This window comes from Gekko japonicus, unplaced genomic scaffold (assembly GCF_001447785.1).
Source record: "Gekko japonicus isolate JY-2015 unplaced genomic scaffold, Gekko_japonicus_V1.1 scaffold56, whole genome shotgun sequence".
In the NCBI taxonomy this organism is placed as follows: Eukaryota; Metazoa; Chordata; class Lepidosauria; order Squamata; family Gekkonidae; genus Gekko; species Gekko japonicus.
Genome location: NW_015169779.1, coordinates 2,110,453 through 2,131,766, shown reverse-complemented (window position 1 = coordinate 2,131,766; position 21,314 = coordinate 2,110,453). Strand labels below are relative to the sequence as shown.

The 21,314-nt window shown below is 47.6% G+C and overlaps 2 protein-coding genes across 5 annotated transcripts in view; both read right to left on the bottom strand.

Moving 5' to 3' along the window:
• The window catches only part of ZCCHC4 (zinc finger, CCHC domain containing 4), a 35,550-nt gene extending 28,783 nt beyond the window's left edge, over nt 1-6,767 (bottom strand). For all 4 annotated transcript variants that reach the window (XR_001482667.1, XM_015416753.1, XM_015416754.1 and 1 more), the window contains exons 1-2: nt 6,554-6,767; nt 5,443-5,561 (exon numbers count right to left, since the gene is read on the bottom strand). Coding sequence is in view for 3 of the 4 variants with exons in the window: in XM_015416753.1 (XP_015272239.1) it covers nt 5,443-5,561; nt 6,554-6,638 (204 nt within the window). In the remaining variant the exon portion in view is untranslated. The remainder of the gene's footprint in view (nt 1-5,442; nt 5,562-6,553) is intronic.
• Nucleotides 6,768-10,672: 3,905 nt separating this feature from the next.
• PI4K2B (phosphatidylinositol 4-kinase type 2 beta) overlaps nt 10,673-21,314 on the bottom strand; it is a 30,339-nt gene continuing 19,697 nt past the window's right edge. The window contains exons 4-10 of the mRNA XM_015416763.1: nt 20,606-20,737; nt 17,815-17,968; nt 16,297-16,364; nt 15,624-15,723; nt 13,644-13,777; nt 13,178-13,237; nt 10,673-12,774 (exon numbers count right to left, since the gene is read on the bottom strand). Of these exons, the coding sequence (XP_015272249.1) occupies nt 12,601-12,774; nt 13,178-13,237; nt 13,644-13,777; nt 15,624-15,723; nt 16,297-16,364; nt 17,815-17,968; nt 20,606-20,737 (822 nt within the window). The 3' untranslated portion in view covers nt 10,673-12,600. The remainder of the gene's footprint in view (nt 12,775-13,177; nt 13,238-13,643; nt 13,778-15,623; nt 15,724-16,296; nt 16,365-17,814; nt 17,969-20,605; nt 20,738-21,314) is intronic.

The following is a 21,314-nucleotide window of genomic DNA, read 5'->3' as shown; positions in this document are numbered from 1 at the left end:
TTATAACTGCTATTTTATTTGTCTTTGTTTCAGAGGCTCCAGAAACAGCAAGATCGGCGAAAGGTGTGCTGAAGATGCAGTGATCTGGGGTTTCCCTCCCCTCCCCTCCCCTCCCCAGCTCACCGGCACCCCCTCCTCCACTAACCCTGTCTCTCTTTCCTCTCTTTTGACTTCTGTGTCTTCTGACCCCTTAGCTCCACCATTCCTACTGTTTGCTGTTTCCTCTCTGCCACCACTCTAACTCCTCTTCTTTCCTTTTCTTCCTCTGCCTCCCCATCCCCCCATCCCTTCACTCTTCCATCCACACTGACCCACCCCCTACTAACCCACTAACTTACCCGCCCCCGCTGTTCCCGCTCCCCTTCCCTCCACTGGCCCCGCCATTCCCTATTCCACTCCCTCCGGTGCCCCAAGCAATGGCTGGGGCGGTAGTGGGAATGGAACAGGGAGTGATTGGGGGTGGTGACGGAAAGGGAACCAGGGACATGCCAGCTACGGACCTCCCATTCCATCGTTTCCCAAGAGGAACGCGTGGAATGGGAGGCCTGTGGCTGACCCCTCCCCTGCCTCCCCCCCCCCTCCCCGGGGAGCGGGAATTCCATGGTAGCTGCGCCAGGCAGTGGCCCTTTGCTAGAGAAGTCTTCCGCTGGAGCCGGTGAGGTAAGCACTTTGCCTTTGTGCTGCGTCCAGCTCAGTGTCATCAGCACATCTGCATGATCCCTTTTGTTGCCATGACACGGTATCTGGCTATTCAAGACCTGGTATTGTGAATGCTCTTTTAAAACGTATTTGTATTGAAACAATTTTTGTTTTTTAGAAAAACCATTTCGAAAAGCAGCTTCCAAGAACCAGAAATAAGTCATTCCTGAGGCGGCAGAGTTATTATCTGGCCCTTGAAGAGCACAGGAGGTTGGCTCCTTGACGCTGCAGCGCCTTCGGGATTCCGCCTACTGAGGAGAGGAAGGAACTGTCAAGAGACCCTGTGAGGACGCTATGCCTTCAACTGTGCCGGGCTGAACATGATGCAGATCCCAGTGGGTCAGAGCAGATGAACAGCGTCATGGCTGAAGCAGGAGGTCAGTTCTGCAACGCTTTCAGGATTCCTCCTATTGAGGAGAGGAAGGAAGTGCCAAGACCCTGTGAGGACGCTATGCCTACAACTGTGTGGGGCTGAACATGATACGGATCCCGGAGAGTCAGAGCAGGTGAACAGAATCATGGCTGAAGCAGCAAGTCTGTTCTGCAGCGCCTTCGGGATCCATCGTCACGGGGTCTGTGCAGGCACACATTGCGTGGGTGTGCAGGCCAGCCGCAGAAAAAATTGCCAAGTCATTCTAAGAATAAACTACATTTAAACTACACAAACTACATTTAAAGGATACATGTGTCTGCTGTGTCATTATGGGTCAAAAGGGGCCTCCTCGCGATTGTCCCGGCTGTGGCTTTAAAAGCAGCGCTGACAAAGGCCCATTCTCTGCGCCTTCTCTGCCCAGGGGTTCACACAAGAGAGGGCTGGGCTAGGATCAGGAATAGCCAGGTGCGAATGCCATTCTGTCTGGGAGCTTGCTTGGGGGACCTTGGGCCCATCATTTTCTCTCAACCCTACTGGTCTCGCAGGGTTCTGGTGAGAATAGAAAAGTATTAAATGTTATCAGCCATAAGACGGGGTACAGATAAACGCCATACCCCTCTTTTTAGAGGACATCTCTTTTCAAAGGACTCCAAACAGCTGCCCCCTGGGACAAGGTCTTTGATGTGCAAACTCTATTACCTGATGGGGACGGCTTCTAATACAGTCCTTTAGCACACCTGTGCTTGACTTCCCTGGTCATCTCTCTTGTTGTTGTTTTGTTTTATTGACTACGTAAACAAAGACATACATACAAACATACTACACTACTTCTAAACATAAAACGGGTATAGTATGTTTACATATCGCTTATTGCCTCTTTTCTAATACATATAGTTTCTACCTTATACTAACAAAAAGATTGTTTTGCAACAGTAAGGAATCTTAGTCTCTTCATGTCTTCTTCTCTCACGTCTCACAGCCAGTGTTTGTGATGTATGTTGTTCATTGTTTTGCTGAAGTAAGGATATTATGTTTATGCCATTAATAAAATCATCTCTTTTAAAGGTATCAGGAAAAAATGTTCAATAAGCAGGGCTATTTTTGGGCAGGAACGCACAGGAACGGAGTTCCGGCTGGCTTCAGAGTTGGCCACGCCCACTACAGCCAAAACCTCTGCGTGCCTGGCTACAGGGAAGGCCTGGAGAGCGACACACACCCCCCAGCGACTCCGAGGCCGGCTGGCCGGGGGGGCCCTGGAAGGATCGGGGAGGCATTTAAATGCCTCCCCGGGCCTGTCCAAGGGCCAGCTTGCCCGGGGTCCCTGTAGCCGCGAGGTGCCTGGACAAGCTAAGGGAAGGCCGTTTAAACTGCCTTCCCTTCAAGGGGGGGCTTGCCCGGGCGCCCCGCAGCCGTGGGGCGCCCAGGCAAGCCAAGGGAAGCCATGGGGTGTGACCTAACATGCTAATGAGTTTCTGCTTTTGGGTGTGGCCTATTATGCTAATGAGTTCCTGCTGGGCTTTTTCTACAGAAGCCTGCTGGGCTTTTTCTACAGAAAAAGCCCTGTCAATAAGTATACTTCAGGAGTAAAGGGAACATTACATTTCAACAGATTCTGAAATGTAATGTACCCTTTACTCCTGAAGTATACTTATTGAACATTTTTCCTGATACCTTTAAAAGAGATGATTCTTACCTTTTGATTTATATAACTACTTCAGCCAGAATATTATATGCTAAATACTGGAGATGCCAAGAGCTGCCAAGTAAGGGGGAACTTATTAATAACATTTTTGAAGCGGCAGAAATGGACAAGCTTACGTTAACCTTGAAAGACCGCTCAGAAGATTCATTTGACAATCTTGTTGTTGATGGGTGGCCTCTTCTCTCTCTCATTCAGCCACTGGGGGGGGTTGCTGTCGACTGCTAGCCTGGATGGGAAGGGGAATTTCTCTGCCGCAGTCTCCCCTCCAAGTTGTGACACAGCAGGCCAATATGGCCCTTTCACTATCCCCTTTGAAGGGACCTTAAAACGCCACGTCTCACAGCCAGTGCTTGTGATCTATGTGACAAATCTGTTCCTTTACTCTGGGTCACTCGTTTCACACTGCCCTAGTCTGTGCTGGGAATTAGTGTGTGTGTGGAAAGGCTCCACAGAGAGGCTATGAATTCTTCAGTCCAGTGGGGAGTCACGGGCTAGTTGTCTGATCCATAAGGGTCACCTCTTCTTCCCCTCCTTCAATTAACATGGTGGCTCAAGGTTATGCATACATGGGCTTTTTTCTGCACTTGGATTAATCTGTCCTCTAGGCCCTCGATTTACTCTACAAGAGACACTAAAAATTCTCCAGTCTGCTGTCTTATCGGCCACTCACAGGTTTCTTACAATTGTTTTCACACCTATGTAGGGCTGCCAAGTGGGGGCAGGGGGCGGGTAAACCCCCGCTTTGGAGGCCCGATTTCCGCCGCTGCGGAATTAGGCCCCAGGGGAACCCCACCCCTGCGTGCGCGTCACCAGGAATTTTGGCGGCCAGCTATCTCGATAGCACGGTCTCCCGCACCCTGTCTGTAAACTCCTGCCAGGCAATGCTTACCCCCCTTTAGTGGGGGCAGCCGATGACACACTACCGCGGTGGTGGGGTAGTGGCGGTGGCGGCTCCTACTCATAAGCCTGGCGGAAGAGCTCTGTCTTGCAGGCCCTGCTTATGTTCCGCCTTTCTTACTTGGACTCAAGATGGATCACACAGAGGGAGTCAACACAATCAAGAAGACGGGACATTCAACAGACAATGAAATGGGATTTGGGTTATAGAACCAACCAGAAGTCTACAAACAGAACTGAACACGACACAAAATTACCCAATAGGATCCAACCCCCAGCAAACTACTCACAGTAGTACAGAGACTTCAAGAGGCCTTTTGTACCGTGCTACCCTATTGCCTGCACAGAACAGTCCTCTTGAATAATTCAGTTTTGCGTAGTTTGGAGGAAGCGAGGAGCGCAGGAACCTCATGACATGATGCCACGTTGTGTTTCCCCCTTCCAGATTGTCGGCCACCACTGATGCCTGTACACATGCCTTCTCTGTTGTGGCTTCCACCTTGTGGACTGGCCTGCCTGAAGAATATTCAGTGCTCACAGCGCTCACAGACATAACGTGGAACAGCACTGAATACTTTGTCACTTCCACCAGAGATAAAAACCACCTCACGTGGCATCTATGTTTATTAAACCACAACTGCACAACGTTTATGTTATCCCAGCATTTCTGCCACAATAAACAGAAAGACAGAGAAAGGCAGACACCAGGTCCTTAACCAAGCCATGGAATCATGGCAGCTGTTCAGGTCAACGGCGTACGTCTCAAAGAGTTTAGGGCCAGCAGTCCGCCCTTCACACTCCACACATCCCTTTTGGGGAAACATCAAAATAGCCAACGCAAATGTGACTTCCAGGCACAGCATGAAGCAGTCCTGAAAATGATCTAGTGTCCACACTGGCCAGGCTTGGACTGGTTTGTGAGCCTGCAGACATGGTTGGACTCTCTGCTGCTGGCCTAGTGTGGTGGTGTTCTTACCACAGGTACTACCTAGAAACAGTCGCAAGACACAAAACAGCAAAAACAAAAAGACTAAGCTTAACATAACAAAACTTTGTTGGTCTTAAAGGTGCCCCTGGACTCTAACAAAGTGTGCGTGCCCACGAAAGCTCACACCTTGAATAAAACTGTGTTGGTCTTAAAGGTGCCCCCACTGGACTCTAACTTTGTTCTGCTGCTTCAGGCCAACATGGCTACCCACCTAGATCTAACTCAAGGTCAGACAATGAACTTCCTGGGAGAATGGGAATTTGAACCCAGGTCTCTCAAGTCCTAGTCCAACAGCCCCTCTGGCTCTTGTTATGGTTGCCAGCTCTGGGTTGGGTAATTCCTGGACATTTTGTGGGTGGAGCCTGGGAAGGGAGGGGTTTGGGAAGGGGAGGGACCTCAGCAGGCTATAAAGCCACACAGTCCACCCTCCAAAGCAGCCATTTTCTCCAGGGAAACAGATCTCTGTGGCCTGGAGATCAGGTGTAACTCCAGGAGAACTCCAGCCACCACCTAGAGGTTGGCAACCCTACCGTTGATTTTCCTCTTTCACAGATGCCATTAATCAACTCCAGAGACCAATGATTTCAGGAGCACTGAAGGTGTGCACTGGCAGCCCCTTCACTTCCAAAATTAGGAGCATTTGTTGATTTCAATGGGAGAAATGTAAGCATAATTTTTGAACTGTGGTGAGTTAAGAGGTAAATGCTCTCCCTGAGATTACATAGATTGGGATTTGTAATTAATTTGACACATAAATACTGGGGCCCCTCCCTTTCTTCTTACCTTTTCACCTTCCCACTGGAAAAAGCTACAGTCTTTTCTTTCTCTACAAGCCGAACAAGCATAAAATCTTCTCCCTTCTCCCTTCCCTTGACGAATCTTTGTGAACAAAAGAGCAGGCCCTGGAAGAGAGAGGGTTACCTGGATGCTTTTCGAGGCAAATGGAAGACAGAAGGGTGTACACAGGCTAACTACACACAGGCTGTGATCACACACACTAAATAATTCACTTTCAATGCACTTTTCAAACTGGATTTTGCCCGTTCACACAGTAAGATCCAGTGGGCAAGTGCCTTGAAAGTGGCTTATTTAGTACGTGTGATCACAGCCACAGAAGAGGGCGGTTAGGATTCACATCAAAAATGCCCCTGCCTTTCACGTGAGCAATGTTCCCTCTAAGCTGTGGAGTCCTGTGAGCAAAAATTCCACTTTGTGAGCTACTGGCATTAAAGTTGTGAGTGAGCGATTTGGCCACTGCATAAATTAGTTTGCTCTGGAGCCATCCTCCCTGAGCTAAGACCAAAATGCGTGAGCCGGAGGCTAAAGAAAAGTGGGCTAGCTCACACTAACTCAGCTTAGAGGGAACACTGGTCCAGAGAGCAGAAAGGTGCAGGTAGGACCCCACTGGAGTCCATGGCACAGAAGCATCCCTGTGCAATACTGAGAAAGGTCAGGAAATCCCACTTGATCTGTCCATACGCTTTGCTGGAAGAGCTGAGGGTAGCATTGCAGAGGGAAAGCACAATTTAGAACAAAATGGTTGGGGAAATAAGGTTGGTCGTGGGCAGTGTTCCCTCTAAGCTGAGTTAGTGTGAGCCAGCTCACAGTTTTTTAGCCTCCGGCTCACACATTTCTGTCTTAGCTCAGGAAGGAGGGCTCCAGAGCAAACCAATTTATGCAGCAGCCAAAGCTCCTGCTCACAACTTTAATGCCAGCAACTCACAAAGTAGAATTTTTCTCCCAAGACTCCACAGCTTAGAGGGAGCATTGCTCGTGGGGGGGCTTCTCTGCAGCAGTCCCTTAAGTTGACTGAACCCCAAAATTTTGCTAAGAGTAAAACTGGGCTCCAAGCCTGCACCTTAAACCCCCAGTCTGGGGTCAGCAGAGGACTCACCGTGCGGACAGTGCGGGGCCGGAGCACCGGTGGGGTCTCGATCCCCCAGCAGCAGCGCCACCCCCAAGCGGGGACCCCCCTCCATCGCCCTCCGCAGGCGCCGCCCACGCACACGCGGCAGCCGACACTTCTGGTTCCCAAGCGACCGTGCCAAATCCGGCCGACGTAGAGGGCGCGGGGCGGAGGGCTTCGCTTCTGCGGCGCACGCCGCGGCGGCCGTCGTCCCACTGGAAACCTGAAGTGAGGACCACGGCTGATGGCTCTAGACTTTTCCCATCCCTATGCTCTCGTGGCCGGAGAGAGCCCCGGAGGGCCAAACTTGCCGCACCGTCACTTCCCCAACCCCGCGGCTACAGCGCCACCTACCGTCCCCGCCAGACAAGACGGGGGGACGGGACAGAGGAAGGGCCGGGCATTGAGCCCTCACCTTTGAGCACCTTAAAGGTAAAGGTTCCCTTGCTCGAAAGCCAGTCGAGTCCGACTCTAGGGTTGCGGTGCTCATCTCCGTTTCAAAGCCGAAGAGCCAGCGCTGTCCGAAGACGTTTCCGTGGTCATGTGGCAGCCATGACTAAACACCAAGGCGCACGGAACGCTGTTACCTTCCCACCGAAGTGGTCCCTATTTATCTACTTGCAATTTCTTGCTTTCGAACTGCTAGGTTGGCAGGAGCTGGAACTGGAGACGGGAGCTCACTCCGTCATGCAGCACACTCGGGTCTCGAACTGCTGAACTACTGGCCTTCCACAGCCTGCAGTTCAGCGTCTTAACCACTTGAGCACCTTACTGTTCTTTATTAATAAATGCAGTTTGTTATTACTGTTGCCAACCTCCAGGTGGGGTCTGGCGATCGCCTGCTTTTACAACTGGAAAAAATGGCTGCTTTGGAGGATGGACTCTATGGCATTATGATACCATGCTGCGGTCCCCGTCCCCCAAACCCCGGTCTCTCCAGGTTCCATCCCCCAAAAGTCCAGGTGCTTCCCAAACCAGACCTGGCAACCATTATTATTATTATCAGGGGTCATTTCGAAGAAAAAGAGCTAGGGGAACTCATTAGCATAACTCATTAGCATAACTCATTAGCATATGCCACACACCCTGACATCACCAGAAGTGCGTCATAAGGCCACACCCCCTGACATCACCGGAAGTGTGTCATAAGGCCGCACACCCCGCCCCCAACAGTCTCGGCCGCCGCCGGCCTTGCAGCTCCACTGCCGAGCCCCACGAGGGGCCCGGCGGTGGACATGCAAGGCCGGCGGGAGTGCAAGGAAGCCCCGCGAAGGCCCTCCCTGGCCCCAGGCAGGCAGGGGTGGGGAGAGGCAGGGAGGAAGCAACTTACCCTCCCTCTTCTCCTGCCTCCTCCTGGCTGAATGAGGGCCGGAAGCGGGGCGGCCGGAAGCAGGGGCTTCGTCATGTGCCCCCCCCGTACCTCACCCGGGGGGACTGCGATCCCCCCCCAAATGACCTCTGATGATGATGATGATGATGATGATATTATGGTTCTTTTTGTAGCAGGACCTCCCCTGCCCTCCCCGCGAGTAGGCTCAGGGCAGCTTACAACGTTGGCACAAAATACCAATAGAACCATATAAAAACATTTTAAAACAAAGCAATACAGATAAAACTCATAAAGTCATAGGGTGCTAGTGATCGTTCAGTGCGTTGCTTGTGATGGCGTGCTAAGGATGTTTACAAGCTGACAGTGGTCTTCCTGAGTCACTCGGTGGGAAAAGCCAGATGTTAAGGCTGAGGGCCGGGCTCCTTGATGGTAGTAGTTGAAAGCCTGGTGGAAGAGCTCTGTCTTGCAGGCCCTGCAGAACTGTAAAAGATCCCGCAGGGCCCTGATCTCTTCCGGGAGCTCGTTCCACTAGTAAGGAGCCGCTGGTAAGGATATGAGGAAGAACCAGGTATGCTGCAGTGATAAAGTAATGCAGGATACCTTAGTTAACACGTAGGAAGCACTGGCCTCAGAGAGGTCACTCCCTTTGCTGGGAATGAAGGAATAAACTTTTTGGATTCCAGGCTGAGAGGAGAGGAGTCCTCTTTATGGAGACAAATGGGCAGGATGGAGAAAGAGCGAAGTCGGAATCAACCAGCCTGTTCAAAGCTCCAGCCACGCTTGTGTCTATTTCTGAGCAGGGGATGTGTCAAGGTACACTCGGTGACCTGTACTGCTTCGTTAGAGCCAGTGTTCCCTCTAAGCTGAGTTAGTGTGAGCTAGCTCAGTTTTTTAGCCTCTGGCTCACACATTTTTGTCTCAGCTCAGGAAGGAGGGCTCCAGAGCCAACTAATTTATGCAGTAGCCAAATTGCTTGCTCACAACTTTAAAGCCAGTAGCTCACAAAGCAGAAGTTTTGCTCACAAGACTCCACAGCTTAGAGGGAACATTGGTTAGAGCCTCCTCCGTTTTTAGTTAGCATCAGTGATGTTCCTGCTAAGGTTCTGAGACTATTTTTTCCTGTGTTCCTAAAGGTCGTCTCCCACCCCCTCCCGATTTAAAAGACCTCAGATTGTGACCTAAGGTTCTTACCCCCAAGTGCCTGGCTGTTCGACCACGCCTAGACGAAGATTCCCGACCGAGCCAGAGTTAGATAAGTAGGCGGGGTGTGTGTGTGTATGTGGCATACATGCATAGCCGCCTTTATCTGCTGATAGGGACAGAAGGACAGAGGCTTGAGTGGTGGCAGCATACCCCGTACAAGAGGAAAGGGGGCATGTGGGCAAGGCCCCGCTCGCACACACTGATGCCCTGACTGCCTCTTGGGTACCCTGAGGCAAGGAGGAGTGGAGAATTATCACAGACCCCACTCTGAGCTCCTTTGAAGGAAGACAGGATAAGAGGTACCAGCCAAGAATGCTTACCAATCTCGCATAAGGATTTCCATTAATTTACGGAGAATATGCTTTCCAAGAAAGGGCACTTTCTGTAAAGACGTGCAGGAAACTATCTAGCGTCTGTGCAAACAGTGGACATGAAGTCCAGCACATAGTTTAGTCTTCCATGCAGCATTCCAATGGGCAGAGCACTGAACCAGAGATACGGAGACTCAAATTCCCATTCATCAAATTGTCGGCACATTCGCGGTACTCGTCTTTCTGCGTAACTATAATGCCCCCACCCATCCCCTTTCCTCCCCTCAGAGGCAAGATTTTCCCTCAATTTTTCTTGCCCTTTACTGACTGAGCCGCCCTAGTAATGTGTTTTCTTCTTTCCTGAAGAACTCTGGCTGTCCCAGCCTGTCGAAGTATGATATTTTGGCTGTTTGCTCAGCCCAGGCACCTGAAGGAAGGATTGGGAGCCCCTTTTAATTTAATGGCACTCGAGACGTTTTCATATTCCAAATTAATGAAATCAGGGGTTGAAATTTCTGAGGTAAAACCAGTACAGGCACAGACTTTAGTTCTTATGTTTCGGGCTAATGAGAGTTTCTTTAGCTATTCAGAGTTACTTAAAATCTTTATGTTGAGAAACGTTTGTTCCAGTGTTTCCCCAAACACTCCAATATACTTTCTTTGAGTATTCTCTGCCTCATTTGGTTTCCAAAAGGCTGGTACTCTCTTTCCAGTACCCAAAACCCTTCTCTTGAAACACCGGTACTCGTCTTGAGTTTTTAACTGACTCTTAAGGTCTCCAAAGGCAGTTTCTAAACACACCAGACCAGGGATCTCTGCACTCTTCAGAGCTAACTTTCCATTTGACTGGGTAGGGAAATTCTCCTCTCACTAGAAGATCTATCCCCTTTCCTTTGGCCTGAAAAGGAGTCTGTCTAACTACCCACTCGTCCTTGCCAACTTTCCCCAGTTCTGTCTGTGTTAAACTGCTCTCAGTGAGGGTTGCAGTCCAAATGAAATCTCTTCCTCAGCATTCTGCTCTAAAGTCTCTTTTTGCTCAGTTGATGCTAACCAATCAGATTGCTTGGAGCAGCCTGTCTGTGAAGAATTAATCCTTTACAGTCCTTCAGCTGTTTCTACAGCACTTCTAAGCATTTTAAAAAATGCAGTCTGTCACAGTGACCTACCTCGCAAGGCTGTTGGAAGGAAAATCTTAAGGGAAAGATGAGAAACATAACTCATTAAGACATGTGGAACTACAAAAAAGGTGCATCACAGACCATGACGTTTATTGTCTTATGTGAGCAGAGTCTGATAATACCTCCTTCAAAAAATTTAAGAGTATTGATAAAAACAGAAACCACAGTAAATGTATAAAGTTGACAACTTTGTTTTCTCAAGCCACAGTACAATGAATTTTATATTTTAATTTAAGGCTTAGACATTTTAGTATATCAAGTATATCATCCCAACATACTACATTAATTGGTTTACCAACTCCCAAATCGTATGAATCCAAAAAGTGACCACTTCAAATAGTTCAGAAGTATTGCTCAGCAGCCTAAAATACAGCATTGCCAGAAACACTTAACAGAGAACTTTCATAAAAAAGCAATCTTTGCTACAGGCATTACTTGAGGTCCTGACATTCAAGTATAACACTGAATTTAAAAAAAAACAACAACGTACAACTAAGGGGTCTAAAATTATTAGCTCTGCAACTGACATTTCAGAATAAAGTTATATTCAGCAACAGAGTCCCCAGACTGCTGAGGATTTTTGTGATGAGAAATGGATGGGAGCCCACAAAATGAGCCAATCTGCAAACCTTTCTCATTCTGATAAGATTTGGCGGCTACGAAATTGGGATCTAACATCAGGGCAAGGATTCTAGCATACTACCAGTGGACACGATTCAACTTTGGTGTTAAGCTGAAGAACTGACATTGACTGCAATTAAAAAAGGAAAGGGGAAAAATGCAATAAAAGGCTGTGATGAAACATAGCAGAAATCTTGTCCTAAAGAAAAAAAATTCAGTACATCAGTCATAAAAACAACTCACAAAATCTCAGGACCAAGAAGTACAGTAACACAAATGCATACAGCTCTAAGTGGAGACAAGCTTTTTAAGTGCATTCTTTAAGCATGAAAAAACTAACCCTGAATAACTTGGCCTGCAGCAAGAAAAACAAAACCTTGGGAGTATTTTAAGACTCGGTAAGAAGTAGAAAGGCATTCTTGTGCTTTTATCTTCTCTTCCCCTAGTGGTACCTTTAAACATTAGGTTGGCTCAACGGCGAGGAAAATACCTGGAACTGAGCTTACAATGGGTTCTTACACACACACACCCTCACATTCCATCTATAGACAACAGGATGGAGGGACAAGCTTCCAATTCATATTCACATCTATGACCCACACAAGTATGCCCACAGGTCCCACTAATAATCTATCCCTTCTCGAGGGAGTTGAGCCGAGGCACATATCTAAGTGTGCAAGCTCCAATAACACAATATGCTCTATGCGCCAAGTTCTCTTAGGCAGGGCATATGCGTGATTAAAGGCTCGCTTCCACCTTTCCTCACAAGCAGGACGGTGAGGCTGGGAACTGAGCAGCAGAATTCAGTAAAAACGTTCTGGAGAACCATGAAATAAATCCCCCTCCTGTATTTTTGTGGAATTTGTTTAATTACCCTTCATGACCTTTGTTTCCAAATGTGCAAGTAGCGATACTGGTCCCATTGAAGAGACAACTCTGTGATGTCTGACTACACAGAGCTCTAAGAACCCATGGAGAACTTTGATATTAAGGAAGAATGTCGGGCAGGACTTTCGCAGACGAGTAATGGAAAGGCTCTGCTCCATTTTTAATAAAGACAGACCGATTTCTGACGTTTCTCTCCAACGTAACGGTTCTTACATTATAATCAAAAGTAGTCTTTGGCATTGTAAACTTCGTCTCCCCCCTTTAATCTTAAGTACAGAAAACATCAACTCTGCCTACAAAAATATAGCATCGGACAAGTTCCTCATTTTCCCTGATGCAGAATTTCACAATTTTAAACAAACTGTAAACTTATTACATTCAAAATACAAAGCCTAAAAGGTTTTGAGGTTTTGGCAGTCCAGCACTCTGTGTCCAGCAGAATTCCATTATTGTGAAACCTTGACACCATAGATTTTTGCTAAAACGAAGCCTTCTATCCAGCTCCTACCAGGAAGAAAAAAAAGGCTTCCGGCTATGAAACGTCTGAGTGAATGCATTGCCCAGATGAACGATCCGTCCTTGCGTCCCACCTTGGCTTCTCTCCACAACCACACGAGGCATCTGTACAAGTTGCAGAGGACTCTTCCCATCCTTTAGTGCCTGAGTAAGATTAAGTATCTGTAGGGGGGGGGGGAGAGTATATATGGTAGTAAGAAGCTTGCTCTTTCAAGAAACAGCCCCTAAAGCAAGTTGGCTTCACTTTCCAGGTTATCCCAACCCAGTACCCTTTTGAGCACTAGGGCCAAGTGTGCGCTGACCCTCAACCGATTGCCAAGACTGCCCGCCTGAACCCCTTTTATCAGCACCGCCTCCCTTCATACACCCCTTTGTTGCTTTGGGTGTTGTCATTTCAGGGCTCTCTGCGGGAATAGAAAGTCAGTGGTGATATACGGCTCCTCAGTGCCATTAACAGAGGTTCAAGGCTGACCTAAGGCTGACTGCTGAGTAGTCGCAATTTCAACACCTACGTCATGTGGAAACCAATCTAAAAAGCTTGGGATGTAATAGAAGGCGGTCTTACCTGCCCTCTCATGACAGACATTTGATTTTCAAAGGTAGCCTTGTCGAACCCTTTGTCAGTCTGCGTTCAAAAAGACACATTCAGAAAATCTCACAATGCATGTCAGACCTACATGTAGTCACAGGTTTAAGAGAGTTCTTTAAAATAACATACTTTTATTCACATATTTTGGAAAGGTATCGAATCGCGTGCATTTCTCAGCCAATGCAAACAACTTGTAATGCTTTACAGGGTGTGAAATGTCTGAAGTTTTCAGGGAGATACTTTGGACTGCTACTGTGGGTACGTTTCTAATCTCCCAAAGGATACATCTATACTATATATACGGCAAGAAAATCCTAAACCAATTTACTGTCTGTAAGATTTGAACTTCTCTTGTGTCTTTCATTATTTGGTTTTACCCAAAGCCAACTGAGAAAGGAGAAGCCCTCTCCACCTGATATTTTTGCCCACCTACAAAAGTTACCTTGAACAGCTCATAAAGATCTTCGCAAAGATCCTGTACGAAGTTCATGTCAGAGATACGAGGAAGAACCAAATCCACCGTCTCTTGAGAAAAAGGGACCTTTGCTTGTGGCAGCCAAGCCCAGTGGAACGGATCTAATGGGAGAGTGAATGGAGGGATGGAGGGATGGAGGGAGGGAGGGAGGGAGGGAGGGAGGGAAGTCAGGAGATGAAAGGAACAGATTTCCCAGTTAACTTCCTGAACGTAAAACTTTTGCTGCTCTGCGTGTGGAGTTCAGGAAACATAACTGCAAACGTGTAATTTTGTTTATTGTCCTTGACTGAAATTAAACCTTGCAACTGTCACTTTTCAGCAGATTAAATAAAGGGTTTGAAGACAGTATGATTTGTTAAGCCAGGTCAGTTAAACAGCATTCACTTATTCAGTGCCTCAAAAAGCTTTCAGTTGTAAAACTGAGGCAATTCTTATTTGACTCAAGAGCACCTTATGTGAGTACACCCAATAGGGCCTCCCTGTCAGAAACCCAAGAGTGCTGAGAGCACGACCAGCCAGGCACAGATATCAACTCAGATGGGACACAGTGACACGGAAGAGGGGTCCGTAGGGGGTGCAGAGGGGGGGGCAGTTCCCATTCAATCTGTGTCGCAAGGATTGTATATTACCAAGTTACAAGGAACTGCTGCAGGAGGGCTAAAGGATAAGGATCCATAAAGACAGTAAGGTTATGTGTGACCACACCACTTCCAAATAGTACGCAAAGGTACCCATCCAAGCAGCAAGCTGCAGACCTCCTCCTCCTCAAGGAAGGAAGGAAGGAAGGAAGGAAGGAAGGAAGGAAGGAAGGAAATATAAGATTTCTTATGAGCCCAGAAAACCATCCAACAGTCAGGCCCATAGCGACAGGGGGCCCTTGGGGGCAACGCTCCCTCCCAAATTGGCCCTGCCCCCTTATCTCCCGGACCCCCTACCTTAACCCCGGAGGCAGAGGCAACCAAGGGCTGCTGGTCAGGAGGGAAGTGGTGAGAGCAGTTGGCTGGCTGGCGCCCACCTGCCCAAGCAAGAGGGGGTGGGGAAAAAGCACACCCGGTGCCAGCACAGCCAGCTCCGCCCACAGCCCAACTTGCCGAGTGAGCGAGAGCCACTATTTGCCTGCCACAAGCCAAACTGGAGGGGGGAGGGGGGGCAGCAAACACGGCACTTACCTGCCTGTGGCATGGCTGGCTCGCCTTCCCCCTCGCCCGCCAGCTGCCTCGCCTCCCTGCTGCTGCCTCAACTCCTCCGGAGCGAGCTGCTCATTCGGGGTTTGCTTGGTGTGTGCTTTTTTTTTTTTTTTAAAAACAGGGATACAGCTGCGGTAACCCGGCGGCAGCCAGAGCTACGGCAAACACAAGAGCAGCACCAGCTGGTCTGCTGGCTGGGAGGCAGCCTTGCCCAGCAGCGCACGCCAAACCGCCCCCCACCACCATCACGCAGGCCGAGGCAGGGAGAGAGGCAGGGGCCCTGCTCACTTGACCCCAGGGTGCTGCTTGACCTTCCTTGCTTGACCCAATGGTGTGCAGCCACTGTTTGACCCCGCCCAAAATGTCCACCACCCCCCTCCAAAAAAAATGTTCTGGCTACGGGGCTGCCAACAGTGCTTGTTTGGATTCAAGTGTCAGTGTTGAAAAAGGCTGGGTCCCGATAAGCAAATAAAAATCTCATTTTTAAAAAACAAATCAGGCTGGTGCTCTGTGTCCCTCACAGTCGCTCTGGAAGGAATCCCTCCCTTACGTACTGACTTGTCAGTACGTGAAATAAATCGTGGGGTAGATCTTTTAATATGCCACAGCTAAAGAAAGGATGCACAGCAGAGCACCTCTGGCAGATCTAAAGCCACCGTTCTTTACAAAGGGGAGCTCCCACAAGAAGCCACTGCTATCCTACATTTATTCAAGCTCTCAGCGAACAATGGCAGAGATTAACATTAACCAAAACACTCACAGGCTCTCCACTCATCAGGATGTTTGAAGGGAAAAGCTAAGCCATTGTCAATCGCTGCAATTTTAATGACAGGTTCCTTTTCATTAATCCACTGGATATCCTGGGATGGGGGGGGGGGAACACAATTTAGACAGCAAGTTTAGAATTTAGGCACACAAGGCTTGTGTTGACCATTCTATTTGGCACAGTGTAGATGAACGCACCGGATAAATTACAGCAATACAGCCATGAAAAAGAGGCCACAAAAATATTGACGCAAAGTGGCACAGAGTAATTGTGTAAGAATGTGTCAGAATACATTGTTGTAACGCAGAAACATCATTTATCCTAATTTTTAGTGCAAATACTCAACTTGTCTACTTAATTGTGGTCCAGCTTATGAATAAATTGAATCAGAAACATGCAGGATTCTCCATTAGCAATGTAGAGTAATTGTGTAAGAATGTGTCAGAATACATTGTTATAAGGCAGAAACATCATTTATCCTAATTTTTAGTGCAAATATTCAACTTGTCTACTTAACTGTGGTCCAGCTTATGAATAAATTGAATCAGAAACATGCAGGATTCTCCATTACCAACTCAGCCTCTGATTTCTGGCATAAACACCACACAACAACTTACTTGGGGGGGAAATTACAATACGGTAACTTTGAGCTACCCTTTGACCTTACCTTATCTGAGCAGTCAGCTCCATCACTCTGCTTTTCATACCGGACTAGCCAATTGTCATTGCCTCTGTCTTCAACGGAATCAGGAGGAAGAGGAAGCAGAATCAGAACAAGGGCATCTTTACAAAGAGACAGCTTCAAGGTCTCATTATTAAAGGAGAATTAAACAAGTTCTGTAAAATCAACCTTGTATCGGGACGGCGGTAAACGGGGTCTGCCCCAGGTTCCAAACCCCACTCCGCCAAGAAAGCTTGCTGGGTGACTTTGGGCCACTCACAGCCTTTCAGCCTAACCTACCTCACAGGGTTGGTTATGATGCTAAGATGTAGACAAGGAGAACCAGGTAAGTCGCTTCGGGTCCCCACTGGGGAAACAGATGGGGTCTCAATAATGTAGAATAAAATAAAGCAGCAGTAGCAACGTTTACATTCTGATCAATGCCTCATATTAATTTTAATTTTTTGAACCACATTGCTGATTTTGGGGTGCCCCCCCCAACTAGCTGGTCTTCTCTGTACTGAGCAGATGTTTGGAACAAGAAGTCACTTTTTTAGATGAGTGGACTACTGCCTGGTCCACATGTTGTCCTTCTGATGAAAGAAGGCTTGGATTAATGTCCTCCTCTCCTCACTGAGGATTTGAAGAAAAGCAAGTGCTCGTTCCAAGCAAGAGTCAGAACAGATAGAGATTAGCTCACCATTACTTTGCTTTGTCGTTTCAGAAAGGCAGGCAGAGAGGCAGGCCCTGAAGCTGCTGCCAAACCACCAGGCCAGGGCAGCTGCACTCTGAGACAAAGCAAAGGCAGCTGCTGCCGAGGCACATCAGAAACTCTTGCTGTAAACAGACACAGTGGCCTGCAGGCAGTAGGACACCTGAACCAGTAGCTCAGGTCCAGTTTCTCTGCAAATATCCAGTTGTGCAGGGAATTCCAGATGTGCCAATATATGTTGTTTTAATGGCACCAGGCAGAAATCACAAAGCACTCTGAAACAGGAGATCAAGCCATAGTGGCTGTGTTCTGTGGGCCAGCTGCAGCTTTTCATGGAGCATCGCTAGCTGATGGGCCCCGACTCATGAGCCACTTTTGCAGATGTGCATGGGAGGTCTCCCTCAAGAGTCACTCAGCATGTTTTCATTTTCTGGACAAGGAACTGAAACGCCTCCTTATAAATGAGTAAGGGCTTCTAACTCAAAGGAGGTGCCCAACAGTCTCAGGAACCAACACCAACGCAAGCATGGACAAATCCTGTCCTGCAGCTACTACCAGGAGTACAGCTGTAGCAAGCTACAGTTCCCCTCAATGCAGCACTGTGCAACCAAAGCTGCCTCATTACTCTCAAACGCAAACTGCCAAATTCCTCTCCTACGTAACATATGCATTGCATACATAACTGTCTCAGCCCACACACTGCAGTCAGAACAGATGCCTCAAGCCCATGTGACTTTTTCATATGACTTTTTCATCTCAGGGTTTTTTTTACCATCCCTTTCTTAGCACAAGTGACTGGAATGGTTAAATACCTGTGTTCCTGATGACGTAATCAAGCACAACCAATCTTTCAAACTGCGACTGAAACTGTTTCCTGGTATTTTCAGGCAAAGGTTCAGTTTCAAATTTCCTGAGCCAGAAGTCGGCCTCTTTGTAGCCTTCGACAAACAACTGGAAGGAGCCGACCTGCAATTTAAAATAAACCCTGCATTTAGTTAAAAAAAGAACAAAACTGAGTTTAAGCATACCTACCATGCAGCTACTATTCTGAATTTTAAAAAACTCATACCATAATGCTCCCCGTCAAGGTAGGCTGGAGATGGATCCAGTCTCACAAAATGGGGGAAAGATGAAATTAAAACAGTCTTACATATAACAGTTTACAGCAGAGCAAAGGATACTGGAGCTTTTCACGGCTAGCAAAACCCTGCTGGACAGACTGAAGTTGCCATATTGTTTAGCATTGGTAAAGTAACCAAAGTACATTGCTTCAAATTTAAAATTCTTCATACAGGTAGTCAAAGCTCTATGCTAGAAGTGATCACCACCACCACCACCACCACCACCCCCGACTTGGACAGCCCAGACAAGTCTGATCCTGTCAGATCTCGAGAGCTAAGCAGGGTTGACTGTGGTTAGTAACTGGATGGGAGACCTCCTTGGAATACCAGAAGTTGGGAGGACAGAGGCGGGCTTTATTCAGCCACCTCTCGGAATATCCTCCAGACTCCCAGTAGGGGTCAGTCACCAGAGGTCAACGTGACTTTGAGGTGCAGACACACACAAGCACGCACACACAAATACCAAAAAAGTGATGGCCCATCTAAATTATGTAAATTGAACTGGCTTAAATTTGCATAATCTTTATATCTAATGCCCAACATACCCCCTCCGTGCGGATATCTAAGTCTGCACATCAGGGGCACCCGGGGGGCAGGAAAATTTTCCTGCACATTTGGGACAATCCCCAGATGTGCAGAAAAATCTAAAAACTGTAAAAAAAACTATAGTGGGGATACTTAACCCCCCCAAAAAGTAAAGGAGCGTTCCCTGCGCAAGCACAGGAAACGCTCTGAGAACGGCTTCGCCACTGCCAAGAAAGGGGGGTGGGTGGGGGGCCCCAGCCAGGCCTCGCCACTGCTGCCGCTAGGGAAGGGGGGAGGGAGATAGCTTGGCTGACCGAGTTCAGGCCTCGCTGCTGGTGCTGGGGGGGGGGAGGGAGGCTTGGAGGGGTGCGGGCCTCGCTGTGGGTGCCAGGGACGGGGGCAGGAGAGAAGGCTCACCTGCGGCTGCTTCCTTCTCCTCCCATGGAGCTTCTCCCCCCCCCCATGAGCAGTGTTCCCGCTAAGCTGAGTTAGTGTGAGCTAGCTCACCGTTTTTTAACCTCCAGCTCACAGATTTTTGTCTTCGCTCAGGAAGGAGGGCTCCAGAGGAAACTAATTTATGCAGCAGCCAAATCGCTCGCTCACAGCTTTAAGGCCAGGAGATCACAAAGTAGAATGTTTGCTCACAAGACTCCACCGCTTAGAGGGAACATTGCCCATGAGTATCGCGGCGGGTCCCCTTTCTTGTCTATTCCAGTTTTGCTAGTAAGTAGCATTCACGCATCTCTGTCTATTAAGGGAGGCCTCACCTGACAAAAAGGTTGTGGCAAATTAGAGGTCAGCTTCGAACTTACTCTTCCTAAGTGAAACTATAGAGGTGGGGTCAGACCAGGATTTCCTGGATGGCTCATCTGCCCTTGACCCTTTCGACCTGGCTTCAGGCCTCGTTGAGGTACAGGGAAAACCTGATTGCTCTAGTGAACGCTCTCTGCTTACGGACAGATAAGAAATATGTATCTGGATACCTTTGGCAGACCTTTTGGCTGCCTCTGACATGAATGCAAAGCAAAACAATTTATGGAGGCCTTTTCAGTTCACTGCTGAACTCCTTTAGGATAACTTTGCGCACCTGTGTTGTGACATTTGCTGCGGTTTTATGAAAGAGTCTGTTGCTAATTTTTGTAATGTTACAACTTTAAATATAACTGTAACCTGCCGGAGAAAGGCAGGTTTAAAGTGTCTTAAATAAGAGCAAGAGCAATATGGAATTAAAGAAGGTAGGGAGACAAAGCAGTTGAAGCAGGCAAACAAAACATGACAACATACAAGAAATTCTTGTATTGGACATGCCCAATGTGAGTCCTGGAGCGAATTCTATGATTATTTTTACCCTGGTAAAAAGGTATTAAAAACTGACCACTGTTCTATCTACTGGGGGACAGGGAGAAACCCTGAAGTTCTAAACTGTTCCAGCTTCCAGGCTCCTAACAGAATTCCTGTATTTTATACTTAGAAAAGAGTGATCCTGCTAGATCAGGGGTGTCAAACCCCCGGAGGGCTTCTATCAGGCCCGCAGTGGAACTGGCTGTCTTCTGCTGCTTCTTCCAGTTCTGCTGTTGCTGCTGCGTCATTTTAGGTTTGCAGCTTACAGATACACACCTGAACAGCCTACTCAAGATTGCAACAGCACAGACATTTTGATACAATAATTCAGAGCAAGAGGTGTCAGTTATCAGACGCTGTTAAATAAACAAAATATTGCAAGAGTGCTAATGTTTGAAGCATGTTTTTATTTTAAGTTTATATCTCCACTTTATAAAGTTTATAACTTTATAAAGTTTATATCTCCACTACCTGGCATTACATTTTATGACACACATGGCTCGGGCAACAAGGTCTCATTTATGTCAGATCCGGCCCTCATAACAAATGAGTTTGACACCCCTGTGTTAGATACAATATTCTAATAATCTGGAGTCTTCTGGAAGGGCTTACTTACCTTTGGAGGTAGTCCTATTCGATGAAATTTTTTCCCCACCTTTGGCACTTTTTCTAAAGCATACTTCTTGCCTCTTGATTTTGCGCGATCTATTGCACTGTAGTTAAAGGTCTCGCTGACAATCCACACAACCTTGAAATACACAAGGCAAAACAAGATCCAGAGTTATGGTATGCTTACTGTAGCCACATCTTCATACAGAGGTTGTATGTATACTCTTCAGAAGTTACAGAATGTGAAAACTGCCGAGTAGCTCCATCATTTTCTGTGGCGAACAGAAATGGCCACAACCTAATCTATCTAGGCTATTCCTTAAATTCCTTAAAACAGATTTAAACACATTAGCCTGAGATTCCAAGTCTTACACTGAATGTTGTGGAGAATTTTAATAGATCTACCAACTAGCTTGACTCGCTCACAACCAGCCATTTGCTTCCTTAAACACTGGTAAAATCATCCTTTTAAAATGTACAAGGAGCCACAACTTCCCATTTTCTTTTGAAATGGTTTGCTTCAAGCTGCAAGGGCCAAGGTTCTGCATGTCAGAGCAGAACGCTGTGAAATCCAAGTGTAAGATGGAGATACTGATGTTGGGTGGAGGGTGTTGATTGGAAGTCAGAGCTGTTATGCGGAACTTTTTTTTTTTTAGTTTTAAGGGGAGGGGCTGTGGCTCAGTGGCAGAACCTCTGCTTGGCATACAGAAGGTCCC